Source organism: Nannospalax galili, unplaced genomic scaffold, assembly GCF_000622305.1.
Source record: "Nannospalax galili isolate Female #2095 unplaced genomic scaffold, S.galili_v1.0 scaffold311, whole genome shotgun sequence".
Classification (NCBI taxonomy): domain Eukaryota; kingdom Metazoa; phylum Chordata; class Mammalia; order Rodentia; family Spalacidae; genus Nannospalax; species Nannospalax galili.
This window is the reverse complement of record NW_008330298.1, coordinates 2,230,453-2,255,256: the sequence shown is the minus strand read 5'-3', so window position 1 is coordinate 2,255,256 and position 24,804 is coordinate 2,230,453. Positions and strand designations below refer to the sequence as shown.

The 24,804-nt window shown below is 36.3% G+C and overlaps 1 protein-coding gene across 3 annotated transcripts in view; it reads left to right on the top strand.

Moving 5' to 3' along the window:
* Klhl13 (kelch like family member 13) overlaps positions 1-24,804 on the top strand; it is a 223,089-nt gene that overhangs the window by 83,559 nt on the left and 114,726 nt on the right. For 2 of the 3 annotated variants that reach the window (XM_008843842.1, XM_008843806.3), the window contains exon 2: positions 14,599-14,672. The exons of the other annotated variant lie outside the window; for it this stretch is intronic. In XM_008843842.1, coding sequence (XP_008842064.1) covers positions 14,623-14,672 — 50 coding nt within the window. In that variant the 5' untranslated portion in view covers positions 14,599-14,622. The remainder of the gene's footprint in view (positions 1-14,598; positions 14,673-24,804) is intronic. 3 annotated transcript variants of the gene reach the window in all.

Sequence of the window (24,804 nt, the reverse complement as noted above, 5' to 3'; positions counted from 1 at the left end):
GAAAAAAATAATGGGGTGATATGGGAGGAATTGGAGGGGAGGGAGTGGGCATGGATTTGATCAAAACACCTTATATGCATGTATGAAATTCTCAATAAATTATTTATTTAAAAAATACCTTACAACTTAGGGATAGAGTGTTTATTCTGGCTCACAGTTCAAGGGTACAGTACACTAAGATGAGGGGTGAGAGCCTATATTATTAAGATTAATATTAAGATTAATATTTTAAGACCATACATAGTGTTTCTATCATTGTTAGTATTGATTGTCAACTTGACAGGATCTAGAATCATCTAGAAGTTGAAACTCTGAAGATGTCTGTGGGGGAATTTTAGACTCTGTTAATTGAGTTGAGAAAGCCTACCTTAAATGTGGGCAGCACTACTTCCATGGAAAGGAGTCCTGGATTAAATGAAAAAAGGAGAAAATTTAGCAATCATCCTTCTCTGCTTCCTGACGGTGGATGCACTGTGACCATGGCTTTCCTGCCAGGATGGACTGCACCTTTAAACTGTGAGCCAGGTCCTTTTATTGCTTTTGTTAGGTATTTTATCATAACAATGAGAAAAGTTAATGGATGCATGTTCTAACCATATAGTAAGTACTCAGTAGATGTTATGCTAGTGGCTGTTGAAATAGGAATAATTTGTAATAAAAGCTAGTAGCATTGCTATTATAAAAGTAAAGTTTTCTTACTCTTGGGATGTCTAAATCTGTTAGATCTTATGGGTAGGAATGTGATGAGGATAACTGCAGGATAAATGAAATTTTGAGATGCATGTTTTAAAATGTATAACAGTATAAACAGTGTTTCACAATTAACAAAACAACAACAAAAACAAAAATAGACTGAAAGAAGTCATGTCCGGCCCTAAAAAATATACTTCATACCATATAAAGGATCAAAGATAGGAATGACTATACCCAAGAGGTCACAGAAAGAAAACAAAGGAGAGCATAATTACAGAAACACAAAATAGGACAAAGAACACAAATTAAAATGACTAACCAATGCACATCTTTCAATAAAGACTCTAAACAGTCAATGGCCTGAATTCCCCAGTCAGAAGACATAGGCTAGTGGAACTGATTAAAAATCAAAGTCCATATTTTTGTTGTCTTTAAGAAACTCATCTCACCTTCAAGAATAAGCACTAACTGAGGGTGAAAGGAAGGAAAAAATTTTTAAGCAAAATGGCTCTAAGAAGCAAGCAGATATTGCAATTATCTGACAAAATGGATTAAAAATTAAAAACAATCAAATGAGATAAAGAGGGCCACATCATTCCAATCAAAGGAACAATTGACCAAGAAGATATTACACTCATGAAAACATATACATCAAACTCTGGTGCATCAAATTTCATACTAAAGGACTATAAAACACAGATTAATGCCAACCCAATTATAGTAGGTTACTTAAGTACCTCACTATCTTCAATAGACAGTTCAACTGGACAAAGAATAAAGAGAGACATCTCAATTAAATGGCATCTTACACCAAATGAACCTAACAGACATCTACACAATATTCCACCCAAACACCAAATAATACATTTTCTACTTGGAAGTCCATGCAAGTTTCTCTTAAAGTGACCACATGTTGGGAAACAAAACAAACCTCAACAAATACAAAGAGTTGAGGTTAAAGTTTATAATCAACAGCAAAGAAGCTCTAGTAACTATACAAACTCATGGAGATTAACAACAACACACTCCTGAATGATGATTGGGTCAAAGAAGAAATTAAGAGAGAAATAGTATTCCTGGAACTAAGTGAAAATCATAACACAGCACAACAAAACCTCTGGGACACTTTAAAAGCAGTTCTAAGAGGGAAGTTTATTTCTCTAAGTGCCTACGTTAAAAAATCAGAAAGAGCACATATAAATGACTTAACAGTACAACTCAAGAATCTGGAAAGGTAAGAACAAACAAAACCCAAATGTAATAGATGAGAAGAAATAACAAATATCATAGCAGAAATTAATGAAATAGGAATAAAAAATACAAAGACTCAATTAATCTAAGAGCTGGTTTTTTGAAAAGTTAAACAAGATAGACAGACCCTTAGCCCAGTTAATCAAAAGAAAGAACAAATCCAAATTAACAATTCTGAGATGAAAGGGGAAACAACACAATAGACACCTAAGAGATCCAGAGCAGTATAAATACTTTAAAAACTTATATGCTATTAAATTTGAAAATCTAAAAGAAATGTGTCTGGGGCATGAAGGGGTGAAGGTAACTGCAGCGGTAGAAATGACTATACCAGAAACCACAATTGCAGTTCTAGTAGAGGCTGTTGACTGACCCGCTTGGGGGAGGTCAGCCCGAATATCTTCTTTCTTTTTCTACTTCTGTCTCTACTACTCTTCTGAAAGCAGCCTTCTACCACCTTTATTTATAATTAGAAAGCTTACCATAGCAGCAAAGCATCAGACCATAAATCAAACGATGAGTTTACACAGTATTTCTCAGTGTACAATATTTTTCAATAATCACAGTAAAAGGAAAGTACAAAGTTCAATGATTAACCTTTTCTTAACATAGCCAAGCAATGTCTTCATTGTTTTCTTTATAGCCTTGCTATAAAGTTTCTATTTTACCATAGAAGTGTAAGACAGCCTGTCCCCATTTACCCTTTAATTCTTTGAATTTAATATTTACATGTAGGTGTGTATATTTGAGAGAATTATTTTTCTCATGGGAATGGGAATAACCAACTCTTTATTTATTGTCTAACCAATATTCCAATTTATCTTTTTCCTCTCCCTTTTGCTATTTCTTCCTGAACGTTTTTTACTCTTTGAGTCATATGATTATTTTCTCTATTTCAATATCCTTTATTATTTTGTTGCCGTTTATCCTTAAAGGCTTTTTGAATCGCTTTTAGTCTTTGTAAAAGAATTGGCAATTTTTCTTCAGAGGTCATGTTGCCATTTATCTTTAAAGGCTTCGTGAATCGCTTTTAGTCTTGGTAAAAGAATAGGCAATTTTTCTTCAGAGATCATGCACCACCAGCTTTTTACTAACTTAGCTAATCTTTCTAAGGAGTTTCCCTAAGCCAAATAGTTTTTCCTTATACCAATTTAGTCTCAGTAGTTCCTCATTTAGGGTTAAAGCCATAAACTCCTGTAAAAGAAGGCAGCAGGGCATCTATTGCATGCTATCTTTTCCTTTGGGGGAAACCAAGCCTCATTATTATTCACAAATGCAGGTCCAAACGAGATCATAGTCATAGGAGGAAGTCGTCTATCTTATTACTTTCATTCTGTTTCAGTAACATAATGTTATTACTTTCATTTTGTTTCAGTAACATAATTCTGCTAAAGGCAGAGATTTAGTTTTAGTTTTAGTTTCCCATTCCATCATCAGAGTTGGTTATCAGAATATTTAAAGAAGAGAAAGTTATACAAATTACAAAAACCAGGAGTAACTGGGGAAGGGCTGTCCACTGAAAGAGCAGCGGTCATCGGCTTTCGGCTGGAACTTTGTCAAACAGCACTCTTGCCAAGAACCACGGAACTCTTGGAGCCAGCAGAAATGGATGCATTTCTAAATTCATGTAGAACAACAAAGTTAAACCAAGAAGAAACCAACAACTTAAACAGACCCATAACAAATAAGAAAATTGAAACAACAATACAAGACTTCCCAACTAAAATAATCCCAGGCACAGATGGATTCACAGCAGAATTCTACAACACATTCAAAGAAAATCTATAATCAATATTTCTTAAATTATTCAAAAAGAAATAGAGGGAGAACTCCAAAACTCCTTCTATGTAGCCAGTATCACTCATACCAAAAGCTGGAAAAGACAGAACAAAAACAGAAAACTATAAGCCCATATCCTTAATGAACATAGGTGCAAAGATTCTGAACAAAGTACTCGAAAACCATATACAGACACACATCAAAAGATCATCCACCACGATCAAGTTATCTTTATTACAGAGGTGTAAGGATGGTTCAATATACATAAATCAATAAATATAATAAATCATGCAAGTGGACTTAAAGACAAAAATCACATAGTCTTCTCAATAGATACAGAAAAGGCCTTTGACGTAATCCAACATGCATTCATGTTAAAAGTACTAGAAAGAATTGGACTGGAGGGAACATACCTCAACACCATTAAACAATAAACCCACATCCAACATTATTCCTGAAATCTCCATTAAAATCAGGAAACAGAAAGGCTGTCCACTATCTCCACTCCTTTTAAATATAGTGTTTCAAAGTCTTGCTAGAGCAATAAGATGAGAAGGGAATTAAGGAGTACTAATTGGAAAAAGAAAGAAGTCATATTATCACTATTTGCAGAAAATAGGATATTATAAATAAGAGATCCCAAAAATCCCACCAGAAAACTGCTAGGAATGATTAATCATTTCATCAGAGTGGTAGGCTACAAAATCAACTTACAAAAATCAGTAGCCTTTCTATATACCAATAACAAGCAATAAACACATACATGGAAACCCTTCCAGTCACAATAGCCTCAAAAAATATCTAGCAATAAACCTAACCAAAGACATTAAAGAACTTTACAATGTAAATTTTAAATCTTAAAGAGCTAGATGAAGACACCAGGAGATGGAAGGACCTACCTTGCTCATCGATTGGTAGAATTAATCTTGTGAAAATGACGATCCTACCAGTAGCAATCTGTAGATTCAGTGCAATGCCAAATCAAAATCCCCATGACATTCTTCACAGAGTTCAAAAAAATATCCTAAAATTCATATGGAATCACACAATATCCTAGACAGTTAAAGCAATCTTGGGAAAAAAGAACAATTCAGGGGGGAATGATCATATCAGATCTCAAACTCTATTAGGGAGCTATAGTCATAAAAACAGCATGGTACTGACACAAAAACAGATACAAAGATCAATGGAACAGACTAGAAGACCCAAACATGAGTGCATGCAATTTCAGCCACCTGATGTTTGATAAAGGTGCCAAGAATACACAATGGAGCAAAGATGGCCCTTTAATAAATGGTGCTGGCAAACCTGGATCTCCACCTGTTGAAGAAAACTGGACCCTTATCTTTCACCCTGCAGAAAAAAAATCAACTCCACATGGAGCAAAGACCTCTGTATAAAACCTGAAACTCTGAAACTGCTAGCAGAAAACTTAGGCAGTACCCTACAAGATATAGATGTAGAAAAGGACTTTCTAAATCGGACATCAGTTGTTCAGGCATTAGGCCAACAATCAACAAATGTGGATTTCATTAAACTAAAAAGCTTCTGTGCAGCAAAAGAAACACCCAAGGAAGTGAAGAGGAAACTCACTGAGTGGGAAGAAACCTTCACCTGCTACACATTCAACAGAGTATTAATATCCAAAATATACAAAGAACTCAAAAAATAAGAAATAAGAAAATAAACGACCCAATAAGATGGGCTAAGACCCTGAACAGATCATTCTATTGAATGATCTGTTAAATGAATAAATAAACATGCCTAAGAATTACCTTAAAAAGTGCTCAGTAATCTCCTTAATTAGAGAAATGCTGATCAAAACCACTTTAAGATTTCATCTTACCCCAGTCAGACTGGCTAAGATCAAGAGAACAAATGACTCCAAATGCTGAAGAAGATGTATAAAAGGGGAACACTCATTCACTGCTGGTGGGAATGCAAATTCATGCAAGCACTATGGAAAGCAGTGTGGAGAATCCTCAAAAAACTAACAATGAACCTACCATATGACCTGGTTATACCACTCCTTGGCATATACCCAAAGGACTCATCCTACTCTAGAGATACCTCTACATCCATGTCTGCTGCTGCTCTTTTCACAATAGCTAGGAAATGGAAACAACCTGAATGTCCCTTAACTGAGGAATGAATAATGAAAATGTGGTATATTTGCACAATGGGGTTCTTCTCAGTGGCAAGGAAAAGCAAAATTTTGAAAATTGCAGGTTGATGAATGGAACTAGAGAGTGTTAAGCAAGTGAAGTAACACAGACTCAGAAAAGGAAGCGACATATGTTTTCCCTCGTTTGTGGGTTTTAGCACCAATCCCTTATATGCGAGTATATAGAATCTGATGTAATACCAGGAGCCAGGAAAATGGAAACGAAACACAGAGGTAAAGGGAAAGAGTGAGCCTGAGAGTGGGGAACAGTAGGAAACAGATGTTACCAAGGGGGAAATGGGAAAATGGGGGTAGTCAGCTAGGAAGGGAGGAGGGAAGGACATACAAGTAACCATGGGTATAAAGGATAACAAGGAACTCAAGAGAGGGCAGATAAGCGGAGACAGGTATTATCAAGGGGAAAATGGTGGTACTTAAACTGGGGAAGGAGCAGGGAGGTTAGACAGGGAGAGAGGAAGGAGAGATAAATAATGCTTAGGTGTCACAAAAAGCCAGAGGGAAATGTATTAACTCAAAACCCCTTGAAAAATACACATACAATATCTGAACATGAGTGCATGTGTATACCTGAAGGCTCTATAACAAGGAACACAGTACCAGACAGGAGAAGCCTACCTTCGAGTTGTTGGTCAGGGTAGTCCAAGAGACTCCTAAAATAACACAGGCTGTTTCCCCAGTCCTTGATTACCTCACAGAACTTGAAGGCAAGACCCTATTACTGAATACAGAACATTCTTTAGACACAGTACTTGGAGCAATGGAGCTGGAACTGACCTGAAAGCCTTCTCCCTGAAGACTAGCTCTCATAGTTCTGGAGGATACTATGCAAGCTAATGGAGAAAGTCAGTCAGTGGCCCAACTCAGCTCTAAAGCCTAATAATCACAATGACTTGCACATCAAGCTGTCTCTATTGGTGCAGTAGTGGCAGTTTTATCTACGGTCTAATCAGCAACTATCAAATTGGACTTAATGCCTTCGCAATGGGAAGGGACTCATGGGTGACAATGTAAAGAAATACACATGGCTGGAGGGGTCATAGATCCTTGAGAAAACCCTATCGGGCATATCTCTAGACAAATGAAAATTTTTACTGTATGCTAAATATGGATCTTTATATTTACAGACAAATATACTGTACACCAATCATCAAAGAAGCTTCTTTTTGCAACAGATGGAGGCCATTACAGAGTTCCACAACTTGTCACACACAGAGAATATATTTCTGAGAGATGTCCAGCCCTAAGTGACACATGTACAGTGGATCCTCTACACCTAAAGCCAATGGAACATAGCAGAAGAAGGGGTAGAGAGAATACTCATGCATCTTACAACTCCCACCAGCAAAGCTTCGTCATGCAACAGAGTGCAGTGCACTCAGAAGGATTGATAACTTCCAAGAGTAAGAGTGAGAAGGAATCATTGAAATGCACATTCTTCTTTGGTTTTCAGTTCCCTAACTAGATGAATTGTACAGGGATGGAGTGGAGGAATTCTGGTGATTGGCAGAAGGATTTTTCCTTCAAAGTAAGACATAGTGTGTCACTCTCATAGGCGAGCAAAACAAAATTTAATGTGACATTGTAAGAAATAAATCCAGCTGTTCCTGGCATTTGACACTAAATAGATGTTTGTTAGAAGTTAAGCTCTTGTAATAACAGACCAGAAACTGTTAGAAATTAATAAAGAATTTTATTAACAAGAGTACAATTATTTCATCATCAGTAAAAATGGTCAATTACAAGAGTGACATAAATGATGTCCTGGGCCAACGACGTACCCCAAAAAGCATTCCTACATCTATTATGAATGACAAAAGAGCAAGATTGCAGTGACTGCATTGATGACATTGGCAAATTGCCTCACTGACTAAGGCAGTAAACCTGAACTTACTGAGAGGAATTTGTCGACTCCCGCATTCCACCAAAGAAAGTGAGAATCACACAGAACAGAGAAGTCCGTTCATTCTTGTGAGATTTTCAAACTGAAAATAGTTATTACTAACTTCTTTGGACCCACTAGATAGTGTATAAGATGGTGGTAAGTAAGTAACCAGGCAGGCTGATTACTCACTTCTTTGATGAATTCAGAAATTAGCTTTAGCTTTAATGATTCCACTTTATAGTGTTACATACTTTGTTGGGGTGAATATTTGAGAATATACCATCTGAGGCACTCAATTTTAGATTTACTCTAGGCAAAAATGACTCACGTAGTCCTTGGCACTTAGGTGTTTTGGGATGGGACCTCTTCCATGCCACGTGGGGGAGGGAGGTATGAGCTTAAATGATTCTTTAACATTCGGTGAGTTTCTTTTGAGATGCTGGGGATTGAACACAGTGCTTTATGCCTGGTGGACAAGGGTCCTACCGTTGGAATATACCTCCAGTACACTGTTTCTCATTTTAAGAATGTACCCTCTCCTTTAAGAAACCCTGAAGAATACAGTTCTGTTTATTAAACTTCAGATTTCATAATTTCCAGATGATGTCATAATTTCAGCGATGCTGCTATATATAACTTGATTTTGAGAAGAGCAATTGTATTGAATTTTGCTGGAATTTTCCGTTGTTTTATTTCACAGTGCTTAGCATTTCCTACTAATCCTTTCTGTCAGCGTTCTTTTCTTATCATAGTACTTATCACAATTTCATTTGATAATAGACTGCTTTGAAGCTCCTAAAATTTCTATAACCTCACATTATTTCCTAAATAAGTCTTACATTTTGTGGTGTGAAATCAATTTGAGGTATCGCAGATCTCATTATTTTTAAAGCTATTGGTTATTGGACAGCTATGGACAGAGGGATATGGTGCTTTTTAATTAAATGCAAAATCCTAGGAATCTCCATTTGAAATACTAGCTAACTATATGATAAGTGCTTGAAACATCAGATTTGTGGATTACTGAAGTACTTATAGTAAAATTGTTTGAACTTATGCAATATATCTCAATTATCAGAAGCACTTTTCTCAGTTTTATTTCTGGTGAGCTAAGTAGAATATTTTAAAGGCAAAACCATAACTAGGCCTTTGTCAGGTGTATTCTCTGAGTACTGATCAATTTCCCCTAATTCAAGAGGGTGTCATGGACAATGAGAAGTATGTCTTTTTCTTTTTTTTAGGGGGGTGGTTTGAGACAGGGTCTCGTAATGTAGCTCGGGCTGGCCTTAAATTCATGATCCTCTGCTTCCTGAGTGCTGGTGTGTACCAACACAAATTTCTTAAGTCTATCTTTTTAATTACAGTGCTTCTCTGGTTGTGTTTTTGTCTAGGTTTCTTTTTCTTGGAAAATTTTATTTTTCTAGGATGTTGGCTTATAGGATCATGTCTCTTATTATAGATTTGGAGGCAAGGTCATCATTGTATCTATTTGGATACATTCCTACTTTGTGGTAGTGATCATGTCTACTTTTTAAATTATTTTATCATATTTACTCTTTATTTCTACTTAAATATTTTTTATTTATTTTTCATTTCTTTTTCTTGGAAAATTTTATTTTTCTAGGATGTTGGCTTATAGGATCATGTCTCTTATTATAGATTTGGAGGCAAGGTCATCATTGTATCTATTTGGATACATTCCTACTTTGTGGTAGTGATCATGTCTACTTTTTAAATTATTTTATCATATTTACTCTTTATTTCTACTTAAATATTTTTTATTTATTTTGCATTCATAACTTGTGTGTATGTGTGTGTGTGTATGTGTGTGTGTGTGTGTTCATGCATGTCCTGGGGAATGAACTAAGGTTTTCAGGTTTGCATGGCTAGTAATTTTACCCACTAAATCATCTCTCTTCCCCCCTCTCAATTCCTTTTGGAAACAACACTAGTCACCTTTTGTCTGCCCCATTCTACACAATCTACTATTTTCGGTTTTTTTCAGGCTCATAATATCAGTTTCTTTCCTTTTCATCCAGCATCACCTTCTCTTACCCCCTCCCTCTCTTGTTAAGCCATTTCTTTGCAACTTGTCCCCTTCTTTACTTTCATGTCTCTCTTTTTCATGACCCACTGAGTTTAATTAGGATTGCTTATATAAGCACGATTAGGGAGTTATTTGCTGAAGCATGGGCAACTTATCAGTGGATGCACCACTGAGGAATGTGACCCCCAGCAACTATTAACTGCCAGTAGATCCTCAGGGAGGGGTGCGGCCTCATGAGTCCCTCATCCATCCATGATGGAATGTTAAAGGGCCTCATCTTGTAAAGGCTTTGTGCACGTAAACACATCTATTCATTTATGCAGCAGCCATGCCACACTTAGAAGACTGTTTTACAACACTCTCCCCCATATTTAGGCTCTTTGATTCTTTCTCTTGCCTCTTCCACAATGTCCCGTATCAAGTTCAAATCTCTTATCAAGCTCTCCAGTGGACACAAAGTTGTCAGTTCTCAATTCTTATTCAGTTGCTCAGCAGAATCTGACACACTTGATTACTCCTTCATATAACTATTTTTATATTGTCTTCTAGGTTACCATGCCTTCTTGATTTCCTTCCTATATCAAGTTCATGTATTTTGAAAAGATTTTTTTAAACATTGAGGTTTTTATTGTGTGTGTATGCATATGTGCATGTGCACATACAGACATGCCATGGTGCCCATGTGGAAGTTGGAGGACAGCTTGGTGGATAGAATTCTATCCTTCTACCTTGTGGGTTCTATTGATTGAACTCAGACTGTCAGGCTTTGTGGAAGGAGTCCATTTTCTTTTTTAAAATGTATTTTTATGTGTATGAGTATTTTGCTGACATGTTTGTAAGTGCACCTGTGTCTTGCAGTTCCAGAAGAGGCCAGAAGATGGCGCACGAGCCCCTGGAACTGGAGTTATGGATAGTTGTTAGCCACCATGTGGGTGCTGGAAATCAAACCTGAGTCTTCTGGAAGAACAGCAAATATTCTTAACCACTGAGCCATCTCTTCAGCCTCAGGAGTCTATTTTCTTAAATGCTTTATAAAACAAGACCAAAACAGCCCCACAAAACTAAATGACTATCTGATTTCCCCCCAATAATTTTGTGCGTGTTTTTTGCATGGATGTATGTTCGTGTGGATGTGTGAACCTTATATATAGGGTGTGCATGTCTGTGTACACGTGTGTAACACAAATAATGTACACATCTGTACACATGTTTGTCTCCCAAATAATTTTCTCCACCATTTTTCCCGTACTCAAATATGGGGCCAGTATTTGCGTAATTCTCTGTATTTGAATTCTTCACAAGATCTTGAGTCTGTTCATAGATGTATTATTTTTTCAAGCACTGTAGTGTGTATTCCCTCCCCCCTAACTGATTCTGAAAATACTGTTTGAAAAGAACACAACTCATTTTATCATTGTCAAAACAAGTAACTGTATCATACTTGGTCTCAGCAGAACTTGAAATTGTTGAATAATATTGAATCGCTACCTTCAATTTTTCAGTTACAATTCCCTTAGTTTCTCTTCTGCATGTTTCTTTTCTCTTTCCATTGCTAGCCTGTCTTCTTCTGTTTCACTAGGATTCTGCCTTTTCATGGAAAATTAATTCTGTAAAATTTTCTTATAAGTAATTGATTTTTATTTTGTATATTTGTGTTTTGCCGGAATCCATGTAAGTGCATGTCTGATCCTCAGCATTACGGATGGTTTTTAAAAGCCTCCATGTGAATGCTAGGAACTGTACCTGGGTGCTCTGCAAGAGCAGCCAGTGCTCTTAACTGCTAAGCCATTTCTCCAGTCCTGGAAAATATATTCTTGATTAATACTTTCAGTCTCTTAATTTTACACATCACTTCATTGTTTAGTTATGCTTACATTAGATAAAAATGTCTACATCCCACACCATCCCCCTTTTCATCATTTTTCCTTTTTTTCTGTTCCCTTTATCACTTGATATCATCACTTTCCTATTATAGAAATAGATTTTGTGATCTTTGTCTTTGATATATTCTTCTTACAACATCTGTCATTGTTCTTCAGTCAATAAACCATTGACTCTCTGGCTAGCCACAGAGCTATCCTGGGGGCTGCTATCTCATGCTTTAACTATGGAAATGGTTTCTTATCTAGTCGTTTTCTGAATCCACTCCCTATTGAGTATTGTACCTGGGGTTAATTTATACGTATATATACTTATTTTATACATGTATATTTAATGGTATAAATGTATAAATTTTATATAACTGCATACATATTTAATTCTAAGGTTTAGCAACTTGGTTTTAGTTAAAACCTACATAAATTTGATTGCATGCTTTTATTTCCTTTCTTTTCCTTTCTAATCCCATTAAAGTGAGAATAAGTAAAAGAATAAGAGACTGCGTAGTGCATGTCCCTGGATTGGACTCCTATATTAAAATTTACCCACCCATGCCTCAGGGACCATTTTGGAAGAGGTGGTAGAAAGATAGTAAGAGCCAGGGATGGTGCATGAATGTAAGAAAACAGAGGCTTTCAGGCCTCTTGGAACTTGCTCATAAGACTCTACAACAATGATGATGGATGATGATGGCATGCACAAGACCCATGCTGACTCAATCAGACAAAAACACAGCATAGAAGTGGAGAAATGGCAGGAGGCCCCAACCTTAGCCAAGAAACTATTGGCAACTGATTACTACTGGATGAGGGGAGTTGATTTTCTTTAAGGGAGTAACTGACTCTAGATAGGCTAACTAGATTCCAGTGAATGAACTTGCAACAAGGGGCATCAGGTACAAATGATTGACTGGATAGGCCTTAACATATATGGCAAAATGCATGAAATTCAATGGGGGTGGGGTGGCTAACAGGGGAGTGTTTTGGGGAGGGGATGCTAAAATTTTTAAAGATCTACTATATGAAATTCACTAAAACTCAAAAAATACATTAAAAAGTAAATGGAAAGATTCATTAAGATAAGAAGAACACAATAGAAGCATTGAATGGGTCAAAACTAATTTTTAAAAAAATTTTAATCAAAGTACATTACAATTTAAGTCTCTCACTGTCTGTGACCTTATGAGAAAAATGGACTAATCTTCCAGTGAAGCTCCCAATATCATGCCATGGTGCTTACATGGAAGTCAGGGGACAGTTTTCTAGAGTTGATTCTCTCCTTCCACCATGTGGGTCCCAAGGAAGGAACTCAGGTTGTCACACTTGACTACAGGAGCCCATGATTCTTAATGCTGTAAAAATAAAACCAAAACCTCAAAATTAAATGGCCATTTAATTTCTCCCCAAATTATTCTCTGTGTATGTTTTGTATGTATGTGTGTTCATATGAATGTATGTACATGCATATGGATGTGCATGCCTGTGCACACATGTGTGAAGGCCAGAGGTCAGTACTGAGTGTCTTCCTTTATCATGCTTTACATTATTTTTTGAGAAGGAGGCCCTTGGTCTCTGGGAGGCAAGAATGGATCACTAGACTTAAAATGTGAGTTGGTTGTTGAAAGCCTTTATAGTAAGCCTCTGGACTCCCATATCTTGTCATGCTAGCCTCCCTTTGCAGGAAACCAAAGTGTGCTATCTGGAGATAAATTTAGTAGGCAGTCACAGAGTGAGATCTGTGTGAAGCAGGGGATTGATTGGAGGAAGGGTGTTGGATCTAATTTGATATGACTTAAACATGTCTTGATTATAATCTCTATTTGGTATTCTAAGTGACCCTGACATACATACCAAGCCTTATAGGGAAAAGTCATTAAAATAGTCATCCAAGTGAGTCATGCTGAGCACTGATGTTAGTATTTCTTAACTTGCCTGACATTGGACATTTTAATAGATTTTTAAAATTAAAAAAATATTTATTATTTTTATTCTATGTGTATGAGTGTAGTATGTAAGTGCACCTGTGTCATGCAATACCTGTGGAGGCCAGAAGAGGGTGTCAGATTCCCTGGAACTGGAATTATAGTTGTTAGGTGCCATGTGGATGCTGGGATTTGAACTTGGGTCCTCTGCAAGAGCAGCTGGTGCTCTTAACCACTGAAACATCTCTCCAGCCCCATGTTACTAGGTTTTAAGAAAGGACAGGTGTGTTCTGGTTAGGCTATGATCCTTTGTCTAGCTTAGCAAACAAACCCTGTTTTCTTGCTTTGTGGTGTGGAAATCCACTTGTCCTGACGCCTCTCTGTGTAATTCCTCAGTACATTTCACTTTATGTAATTCTGGAGCTGTCTGTCTCCTTTTTTTGATCTGATTGTACCAACATAAGGCTTTCAGTGGGACACATACAGATTATAGCAAGAATTATAAATAACTTGTATGCTTAGCTTCAAGATATTATGGTTTATGCTACATTTAAATAGTAAAACAGGGCTGAATCACTTAACGTAATACTTCTAGATTCCTAGGAGCAATCTACTTATATTTTCTTTTTAGGCTTGGTGATATTTCCTTAAAAAAACATCTCATCGCCAGATGTGGTGGGCACACCTTTGATCCCAGCATTCTGTGAGGCAGAGTCAGGCAGATCTCTGTGAGTTTGAGGCCAGTCTGGTCTCAGGAGCAAGTTTCAGGCCAGTGGGGGCTACAGGGAGACCCTGTCTCAAAACACACACACACACACACACACACACCCAAAACAAGCAAAAATCCCATATAGAATAAATTAATCATGAAACACTAAAACGTATTGTAAACATAGCATCATTTTGAAAAGTCTTGATATTGATTTTCGTAGTAAAGTTTGGCTTCTTTTCGTTCTAAACAGGTCATTATTCAGCTTTGAGCGGTGATGGATCATCTGCACAGAGGAGAATTGGTTGCCGCAATTCTCCGTAACCGGTATATTTATGGAAACAATTTACTTTCTATGTTACCTAATTTCACTCCTACCTACTTTATATATTTAACATAGCAAGCACTCAATAAGTATTTATTGTATACCTAGCATAAAATAGGAATTTTTAATTATATAAATAAATGAGAGAATAATTGTGTAATCAAATAAACGAAACAGGCATTAGTGTCACTGTGCTCTGAACATAGAACACATAGAGCACACAGGGAAAAGAGAGAACATACCTAGAGAACATAATTGATAAAAAAGTGTGAGCAGTTGGCATACAGTCATGGCATACAGTCACTGGAGATTCTGATTTGAAGTTTTAGTTTTTAAAAGCATTACTGGAGAATAAATAAACTATAGCTTAATAGTCAATTTCTCAATAGCTTTTAAAAATAGGACTTCCCTGTGATTGTGTATACATTTCTGTTACTAAAAAAACAGTTGTAAGCTTGCCAGGGAGTTAATGAGAGCCATTTAGAGCTTTCTAAAGCAGTTTAGGAATTTAAATTAATGGTTCAAAGAAACACAGACTTGTTTTTAAAAGCAAGTGTGAAGAATATCTGTCATTCCTAGTAGTTTAATTGTACAGTTTGAGTGAAGCACTTGGAATAGTGTGTTTGAGTTTCCTATGACCTGGAAGCAGTATAATTTTGAAGGAAAATTTATTAATTGTTTTAAATTTCAATTTTTTCACCTGTGAAATAGGGTCAGTAATACCTAGTAGTGTGAAGATGAAATACATGTAGTGTGCGTTTGTGAGGGAGAGAGACGGAGCTCAGTAGGAAGCAGGCTTGGCAAATAGTAAATGGCATGTACATGTTAGTATTACTGAAATTTGAGCATGAGATTGGAAATTCTTATTAAAATGTAGCACATTCATATACCATACATTTCCATTAACAGTGGATGCATATAGGACTGTGCTCCTATAAGATTATAATGAAGGTGAAAAATCCTGTTTCCTAACAATGTAGCCACTCTAATATCATAGGGAAATTCATTACTCATGTGTTTGTGCTGATAGTGGTCTAAATGAACCTATTTTGCTGCACATTGTATAAAATCATAGCTTATTATAAAATTATGCATAGTATTATACTTGATAATGGTAATAAATGACTAAGACATACTATACTTTTGACATTTATTTTAGAATGCATTCCTATTTATAGAAAAATATTTACTATAAAACAATATGTTGTGTTACACTGGCAGTAATGTTTTTATCTAATGCATGTCTCTTGATTAATAAACCATCTAGGTTTGTGTAATTATGTAGATATACTTATGTTGTACACACATTGATAAAAATGACCTAATGATGTATTTCACAGAACTCATTTCCATAATTAAATGATTCATGAATGTTTATGATTCTGAATTCTGAGGAACTTAAAATACAGTCGACTGTAAGAGAAATACATGGAAAAATTAAAGTAGAAAGGGAATATACATAAAAGCCACTGTTACTAGGCATATAGAATACAATTGATTTTACATAACAACTCCATTAAATAAATATATAAGGGTGCCTGTTTTTTGAGATATATATTTTTATGTGTGAAAAAGTGCAATGCTAATGCATACAGGGACTGTAAGATATATTTCTTCAATAAAACCAAGATCAGAAGAATCATAAAAGGGATAATGTATGGCCATATTGGGCAGAGAAACAGAGTAAATGTAGATGAGATGTTACTGTCATTGCTGAATTTACTTTTTCACTATTTAATATTTCATCATAAAATATATCAAAATTTACCCTATTTGTTGATAAAGTTGCATTCAATAATAAAAGTACCATGAACATTCTTCTATAAATCTCTTATTTTGCATATGCACTCATTTTCCATGGATTGCTAGTCCTCTGTTGCTATGGCAAAATAACTGAGGTGATAAAGGAGGAAGCCAGGGCTCAGGAAACTGCTCCTTGGGTATACACTTGCCTCATAAGAGTGAGGACCTGAATTGAAGTCTTCAGAATCCCTGTACAGCAGGGTGCACTAGCATAAACCTGTAATCCCAGTGCTCCTACAGAAAGGAAGGAGGTGGAGACCAGAGAATCCCTGGAAACTCATGGGCCGGATAACCTGGCATAAACAACAGCACACAACAAAGAAGCCTTGTCTCAGACAATATGGAAGGGAAGTACTGGCATCTCAGGTTATCCTCTGACTACGTACATGCTATGACATGTGCATACCCATACTTAACATGCACAAACATACACATACATGCACATATCACACACACACACACACATGCACACACACACAAAAAAAAATCAAGGAAGATGTTTAACTTTGGTTCCTGGTTTCAGTCTTTGATCTTCTAGCTCCATTACTTTGGGCCTCATGTGAGTCAGAGAGCATCATGGTAACTGGATCTTGTGGTAGAGTGGGCTGCTCACCTCATTACCACCAGGAAACAGAGAGCGGGAAGAGTCTGGGGTCCCAATAGAGCCTTTATGGGCATGTCCTAGCTGACCTGCTTTCTTCTACTAGATCCTGCCTCCTAACACTTCTACTATCCATCGTTCAGAACATGGCTTTTGGGACAATATTTAAGATAGAGACCATAGCAACAGATACATACTAAGAATGGAATCGCTGGGACACATGGTACACACACACACACACACAACCAGCACCACCACCATCACCATTCTTGATGTTGCTAATACTTTTAATTTTAGCCACTGTGAATAGACAGTGGTTCTTCTTTGTGGTTTTGACTTTGCATTTTGCTCATTTGTAATATTATGGGATTTTTGTGTTTATTAGCTATTTGGATATTTTTAGAAATATATGTTCAAGTCTTTTAACTAATTAACATTATGGGTCAATTTTAAATTCTAAATAAAGCAAAACCAAACACATTATGGAATATATGAAAAATTAATGTTTTTGACTAACTGTCCTAGTTTGCTTCTCCATTGCTGTGACAAAACACTCTCACCACCATCAACTTGGGGAGGAAAGGGTTTATTTGTCTTACATCTCCTGGGTAACAGGTCATCAGGGAGCCCATGGTAGGAACTCAGAGCAGGAACCTGGAGGCAGGACTGGAGATCAGGCCATGGAGGAACACTGCTTACTGGCTTCCTGACCTCTGTTCAGCTTGCTTTATTATATAACACAGGCCCATCTACCCAGGGGTGGCAGCACCCGCAGTGGGCTGGGCCCTCTCACATCACTCAGCAATCAAGAAGATGCCCCACAGACATGGCCACAGGCCAGTCCAATGGAGGCAATTGCCCAATTGAGGCTCTCTCAACCCAGGTGTATTAAGTTAACACTAAAGCTATCCAGCACAGAAATCTTGCCGTTGGACCTCCATAAATGTGAAATTATTCATAGGTAACATAGGTATTATTAGACCTTGTAGGAAAAAATGTTAAATTCTAAAGATGCTGAAAAAAAACCAAAATTCTATTTTAAGAAAAATGAACTCTTAAGAATATAGACATATGAATTTTCTCATTTAATAAGCAATTTCCTTTTCTCCTAAATAGAAAAAGCATCTGTTGTGAAATGTAAGAACTGTTCAAGAAGCAACAAAGCATGGCCATTATCTCCATTATTTAATGTATGCCTATAAATTCTGTCCAGTGTCAATTAAGAGACAAAGTAACCAATTTTTAAATGCTAAATTATATTGAGAAAACTAAATGGCTGCATTAAAAAACAAAACAAAATGAAACCAGACCTTTGTTTTACAACCACAAAAATAAATCCAAAAGTAATTAAAGACCTAAATAAATCCTGAGAATAAAATTCCTAGAAGGGGATGTAGGGAAAGCCCTCTTTTATACTGAAGTTGGAAGTAATTTTGATATCCCACCAAAAGCTCAGGTAAGAGAAACAAAAATGAACAAGTTGGGATTACATTAAAAGCTTCTCCGTGGCAAAGAAAGCAATCAACAAAATGGAAAGACAGTTTACAGATTGGTAGAAAGGATTAACAAATCATGTGTCTGGGAAGGCATTGTAAGGATCTAAGAAAAACTCAAGAGCAAAACCTCAGATAGCAAATATAAAAATGTGCAAAGTAACTGAATAGACATTTCTCCAGAGGTAACATGCATATGAAAAGGTGCTCAACTTCAGGAGCCATTAGGAAAATCTCGATGTTCACATTTGTTAGAATTGAATGATTGGAAGGCAAAGGATAAGTTTTAGAAAGGATGTAGATACAGGGGAGCCCGTGTATGATGCTAAGTGGAAATATATACATTAGTGTAGCCACAGTGGAAACCAGTATGCCAGTTCTTCAAGAGGTACTATAGAACTACTATATGACTCAAAAATCCATGTGTCAGCCAATGTGGTAAGGAAATAAATTCAGCAAATTTTTGAGATATTGTCATATCACTGTTCATTAATTACCACATTATTCACAATAACCAATACAAGGGAAACTACCTTCAATGTAATGAGCAAAGGAATGGTTATATGCAAAAACATAGTGGAATAGTATCCAGTCTTTAAAGATGGTATACTGCCATTTGCCTCAGCATGGATGAATCTGGAAATATTTTGCTAAGTGAAATGAGACAGATGCAGTAAGCAAAATACCATAGAACCTCACTATGGGGGTCTAAGGAAAAAATATATAAATACAGAGTAGAAAAATGGTAGCCTCGAACAGAGAGTAGGAAGAAATTGTGAGAAGTAGGTCATGGGGTATAAATTTATAGTTAAATTGTTTGAAAAGATCCAGCTATGTGAAGTGCAGCTTTACATAGTAGATAATACTACATTATTTACAGAAAAGGTTCCAGCAGAATAGATGTTAGGTGCATTCACCAAACATGGCAACTAGGAAGCTAACGGATGCTAATTTATGTGAGTGTTAGTAATTGTTTCACGTGTGTATGTGCACTAAAACAAGATGCTATCTGTATTAAATGCATACTATAAAGGATATAAATATATTTTTAAAAAGGATAGGTTCATATACCAATAAAAGTTTTGCAGGCTTTCAAAGCAATCAATAAAAGGTTATAGAAAGTAAGTAGATATACATAAAAAACTTAAAAACACTTTTTATTTTTGTTAGTAGTGACCATTTGGGAGATATAATAGAAAACATTCCATGCAAAGTAGCCACATAAAGATATAGCAGAAAACATATCATGCAAAATGGCCAAAAAAAACAAGTATTTAGTAATAATCCAACTATAATACCTATAACTTATGTGAACAGTTTCAAAATTCTCAGAGGTAAGACAAAAGACATTTAAACAAATGGAGAGACATACAATGGTCTAATTACAAGACTAAACATGCTGGTCAAAGATAAATTATCCCAAGTATACTATATATTTAACTCAAATTGTATTATAGTCCCATTATTCAACACATAATGTATGTCAATATAATACACGTAATAATTGCTCCTTAATAATTACTGAATAAGTCAATCAATTGACTAATCTATTTATAATTCAAAATTCTATGCAATTGCTGCATGTTAAGTAGTTTCATGTTGTAAAGCACGATGAAATGTGATGAATCGTTTTTATTGACCATATATTTTTCATGGATATGATCAGATAAATATATATAATAAAGAGCATTGCTATGAAACATTAAGGAAGCAGATGGAAAGATGAAGAGTTAACGGTACTTTGTGGCAATACAGAAGGGAATTCACAACTAATCTTGGGCATTTTAAGGCTTGTTAAGTGCTGTCCATATGTTCTACATATATGTACTTTTGTTCTAGTTCTCTGTGAAGTACAAAGAGAGACCAGCGTTATTTGTCTTTCTTTGTTGCAAACAATATCTTATTTAGAACATAACCTCTGTGTACAGAAATGACAGTGCTTAGGAGGGCATATTCTGGTGACTGTGTCCTGTTTGTTGTGATGGTAGTGATACTATCTGATGCTATTCCTTGACTTAAAGCTTTTGTAGTTATGTGTAACATGCTGGAAGTATTTTAATCTTCTAAATGAATTCTTTGTTAAAGTATAATACAGTGTATTTTCTGGTACATGAAATTCAGGAAAAATGGGGACAATCATTTATTAATCGTGTTTTTATAACTATCAAATATTCTATAGCACACTTACGTGAAAGGTCAAGAATATAACAAGGAATGGTAGTATATGGTTATCTTGAGTAGTTTGATATAAACCACAAGTAACTGTGTTCTGAAAGTGTTGGGAAAACGAAGTAGAGCATGTTGCTGAATGTATGTGTACCCACCTGGCCTTGAGCTGCTCCTGGTAGACTTGCTAGGTGAAGTCATGTTTCCTCTGCTTCTCCCCATCTTTGCTACTACCATCTTATTCCTCCCACTATTTGTGGTCAGCTCATTCTTCCCTAGACTCTAACTGGAGTTCATTTTGCAAAATTCAAATCTCATGGTGTTGTCTATCTACCTTTAAACTAGTCTATAGCTTTCTCATTATTGTAAGATAGCACCCAATGCTGATTTCATCTTTTGGTACTGTGGATTAGGGCTTGAAAATTTGAAACATATTCAGGGATCTAGCTATAAGAAAAAAGTGTTATTTGTCCCTTTAAAAACAAAATGAAAAGGGTTGGAAGAGGTGGGCAGAAGCCAGGTTAAGAAGAGCTTGATGTGTTAACCAGTGACAATGTGCTGTGCTGCTTTATGTTGTGTTGTGTGAGTATGTATCAAAAACTGCAAGGCTTACTGAAGCTTTCAAAAAGGGAAATGATACGACCAGATTTTCCCTAGAAAGAGGACCTTGGTGGCTGTATAAATTATTTAGGGAAGGAGGGTTGGAGATACTAGGAGACCAGGTGCATATTGGAGTATTTTAGTAGTCAGAGTGAGAAGTGATGGAACAAAGGATGGATGTGGAACTGAAGAATGGATTTGTGAAGTAAGTTTGACAGCATTAGATGACCAACTGGATTAGTCACACTCTGCTCAGAATAATCATTTTAATTTCTAATAGCGCCACCATGATTATCCTCTTGTTTCTGGTAAAATGCCACCGATTTCCAATATGGAGATCATATTCCATGCCTTCTTTTTTATAAAATTATTTATTTAACAATCACATAACTAGAAGAAGCATTTCATTACAACAGCATTGACATATTCAATAACAATTTCCAGAGCTAAGGTGCATCTCTTTCAAAATTGGCTGTAAATTTTTAGGTTTACAGTTGAATTAATACAGTTATACAATATTGTACTCAGTATAAACCCTATAAGACATCAAATTAAATGATGTTTTAACCTTTAAAAAAGATCTCCATTTCATTATTAAAATACACAGTTTCATACAGAAAAATTTATTTTTAATGCAATTGACGCTAAGATGATTGCACATGCGTTTCTAATCTCTATATATCTGATTATTACTAGTCACAGTCGGTTACTTTCTGAGCTCCTTGGCAACTGAGCATGGATATAAAGTCATCAGGTAGATTTCAATGGTAATGTTTTTCACATCTACTAATTATTAAGGATCAAATTTTTATGGTTTGAAGAATTATATCTTAATTTTTAAAATTTAATAACCACATGATTAGAAGAAGCATTTCATTACAGCTTTAAAATATTCAGTAGCACACTCCAGAGCAAGGATACCTCTCTTTCAAAAGTGACTAAAAATTTTAGGTTTGCTGTTGAATTAATACAGTTATACAATATTGAACACAGTATAAGCCCTGTAAGACATAAAATTGGATGAGTTTTTAACCTTTAAAAATGATCTCCATTTCATTTTAAAATACATTGCTTCTTACAGAAAGACTCACTGTTTTTGCTACTAACAATGAGGTGTTGGCGCATGCATCTCTAATCTGTTTGTATCTGATTATTACTGGCCATAATCGGTTGCACTTGGATCCTTGGTGCCTGTGTATGTCTATAAAGTCATCGGGTAGATTTCAATGGTAATTTTAATCACCTCTACTAATTAACATGACATAAATTTTTATGCTTCTTCTTCAAATACATTTTTTTAGTTTGTTAATTTTAATGTGTGTATATCACATGAACATCCAAACCATCTTATTCCACTATACACCCACTTCCAAGATAGCACCCTCACATAGCCTCCGTCACCCACTTGAGCCCTTATAGTTATCCCTGCTACTGTGCACTGTGTTATTGTCACCCCCAGCCATTCCCCACTACTTGTCCATCTGGTGAATCTAGTCAGCCTATCTAGAGGTCTTTGTTTTAGGAAGGTCAGCTGTTCCTCACCTAGCAGCAATCATTTGTCAATATTCCTTTAGATAAGATTGGGCTCTGTTGTTCATTTTCCCAGTTTTATGCTGGGATACTATCTGGGAGTCCCTTGGACCACCCTGGCGAACAACTAAAAAGAAGATATCTCCTATCTGGCATTGTTGCTTATTATGTAGCCTTTAGTTATCTATATGGACTCTTAAAAAATTACATTTTCCCCTTTAATCTTTGGTTATACTTTCCTTTTGGGTGTTTAAGGCCATAGAATTGCCCCAGATAAACCAATTTATTTTAAGTCTTAAGGTCATTTGAGGATCTGTACCTCAGGGGTCACATGGGCATGGGAGGAGCCACTGGTTCCTTTCTTTTACCAATTCTGCCTATGTGAAGATAAGTCAAAGGTCCTACTCGATCATGGCTGGCTTCAGTTGTAAGCATGGAGGAAATATTTCCTCTGTGTTGACTCTCTTCTGTGTAGACTAGACACTAGTTCAAGACAATCTGGTGGGGTCTCCTCACCTCCTTGATCAAGAGGACAGGTGACTCACCACAATTAAAGGACATTTTGGGAGATGCGCATAGTCCCCTGGAACTAGTCAACCTAAGAGGGCAAGGAGCAAAAACTGTCCTTTATGGCCCTCTGACCAAATAAGTATAGGCCTCAAAGTATGTCTGGTAAACATGCAAGAAGGTTAGTTCCACCAGTCTAGTACTTTTAATTACTGTGTGCCATGTAGATAAATCTTGGGCAAAGCCTAATTGTTCTCAGATAAACCTTACCTAGACATATATTTCTTTATCTGCTATGTATAATTTGTCAGTATGTTGTTGGACTAATATGGTTCCCTCTGGTTTTTAAACCTAGCTAGGTATTATCTATCTCTCGCATTGTCTAACCTCTCCATCATGGTTTCCACAATTAAGGTGTGCCCATTTTCCCCCTTTCTCCCTTAATAACACCCTTCTCCTATGGTCCTACCTCTCTTCAGCTCCTTCTTTCCCTTTATCCCCTAGATTCCTTGTATATACTTCCCTCCCCCCTCTGTTAAACTAACCCAATTTTTATCTATATCTTCCTTATTAACGTGTGATTCCTACTGTTCTTCTCTTTCAGGTTCTTTTCCTTTCCTCCCTGGTTCCTTTCCATTATCCTGGTTCCTGTAGTTTTGTCTGAATACATACTTACTTATCAGGATTTGGTTCTAGGATCCACATATGAGGGAGAACATATGTCGATTTTTTTTCTGAGTCTGTGTTACTTCACTTAGTATAGCAGTTTCTAGTTCCATCTACTCACCGGTAAATTTTGTGATTTCATCTTTCTTTACTGCTGAATAAAACTCCCTCGTATAAATGAACCACATTTTCATTATCTACTTGTCAACTGAGGGACACTTACGTTGCTTCCATCTCTTAGCTATTGTGAAAAGAGCAGCAACAAACATGGATGTACAAGTGTCTCTGCAATAGGATGACTTCTTTTGGTATACGCCAAGGAGTGGTATAACTGGGTCAAATTGTAGGTTCATTTGTAGTTTTTAAAGAGGTCTCCACACTGCTTTCCCTAGGGTTGAACAAGTTTGCAATCCCACGAGCAGTGGATGAGTGTTCCCCTTTCCCCACATCCTTTCCAACATTTGATATCGTTTCTTCTCTTGCTCTTAGACAGTCTGACTGGGGTAAGATAAAACCCTAAAGTGGTTTTAATTTGCATTTTCCTAATTATTGGTGATGTTGAAGATCTTTTAAGATGCTTCATATCCATCTTTACTTCTTCTTTTGAGAACTCTCTGTTCAGCTCCTTAGCCCATCTTTTAATTGGGTTATTTCTTTTGTTGATTCTCTGTTTTTTGAGCTTGTTATATATTCTGGATGTTAAACCTCTGTCAGATGTGTCGCTGGTGAAGATCTTCTCCCATTCTGTGGGTTTTCTCTTCACTTCCT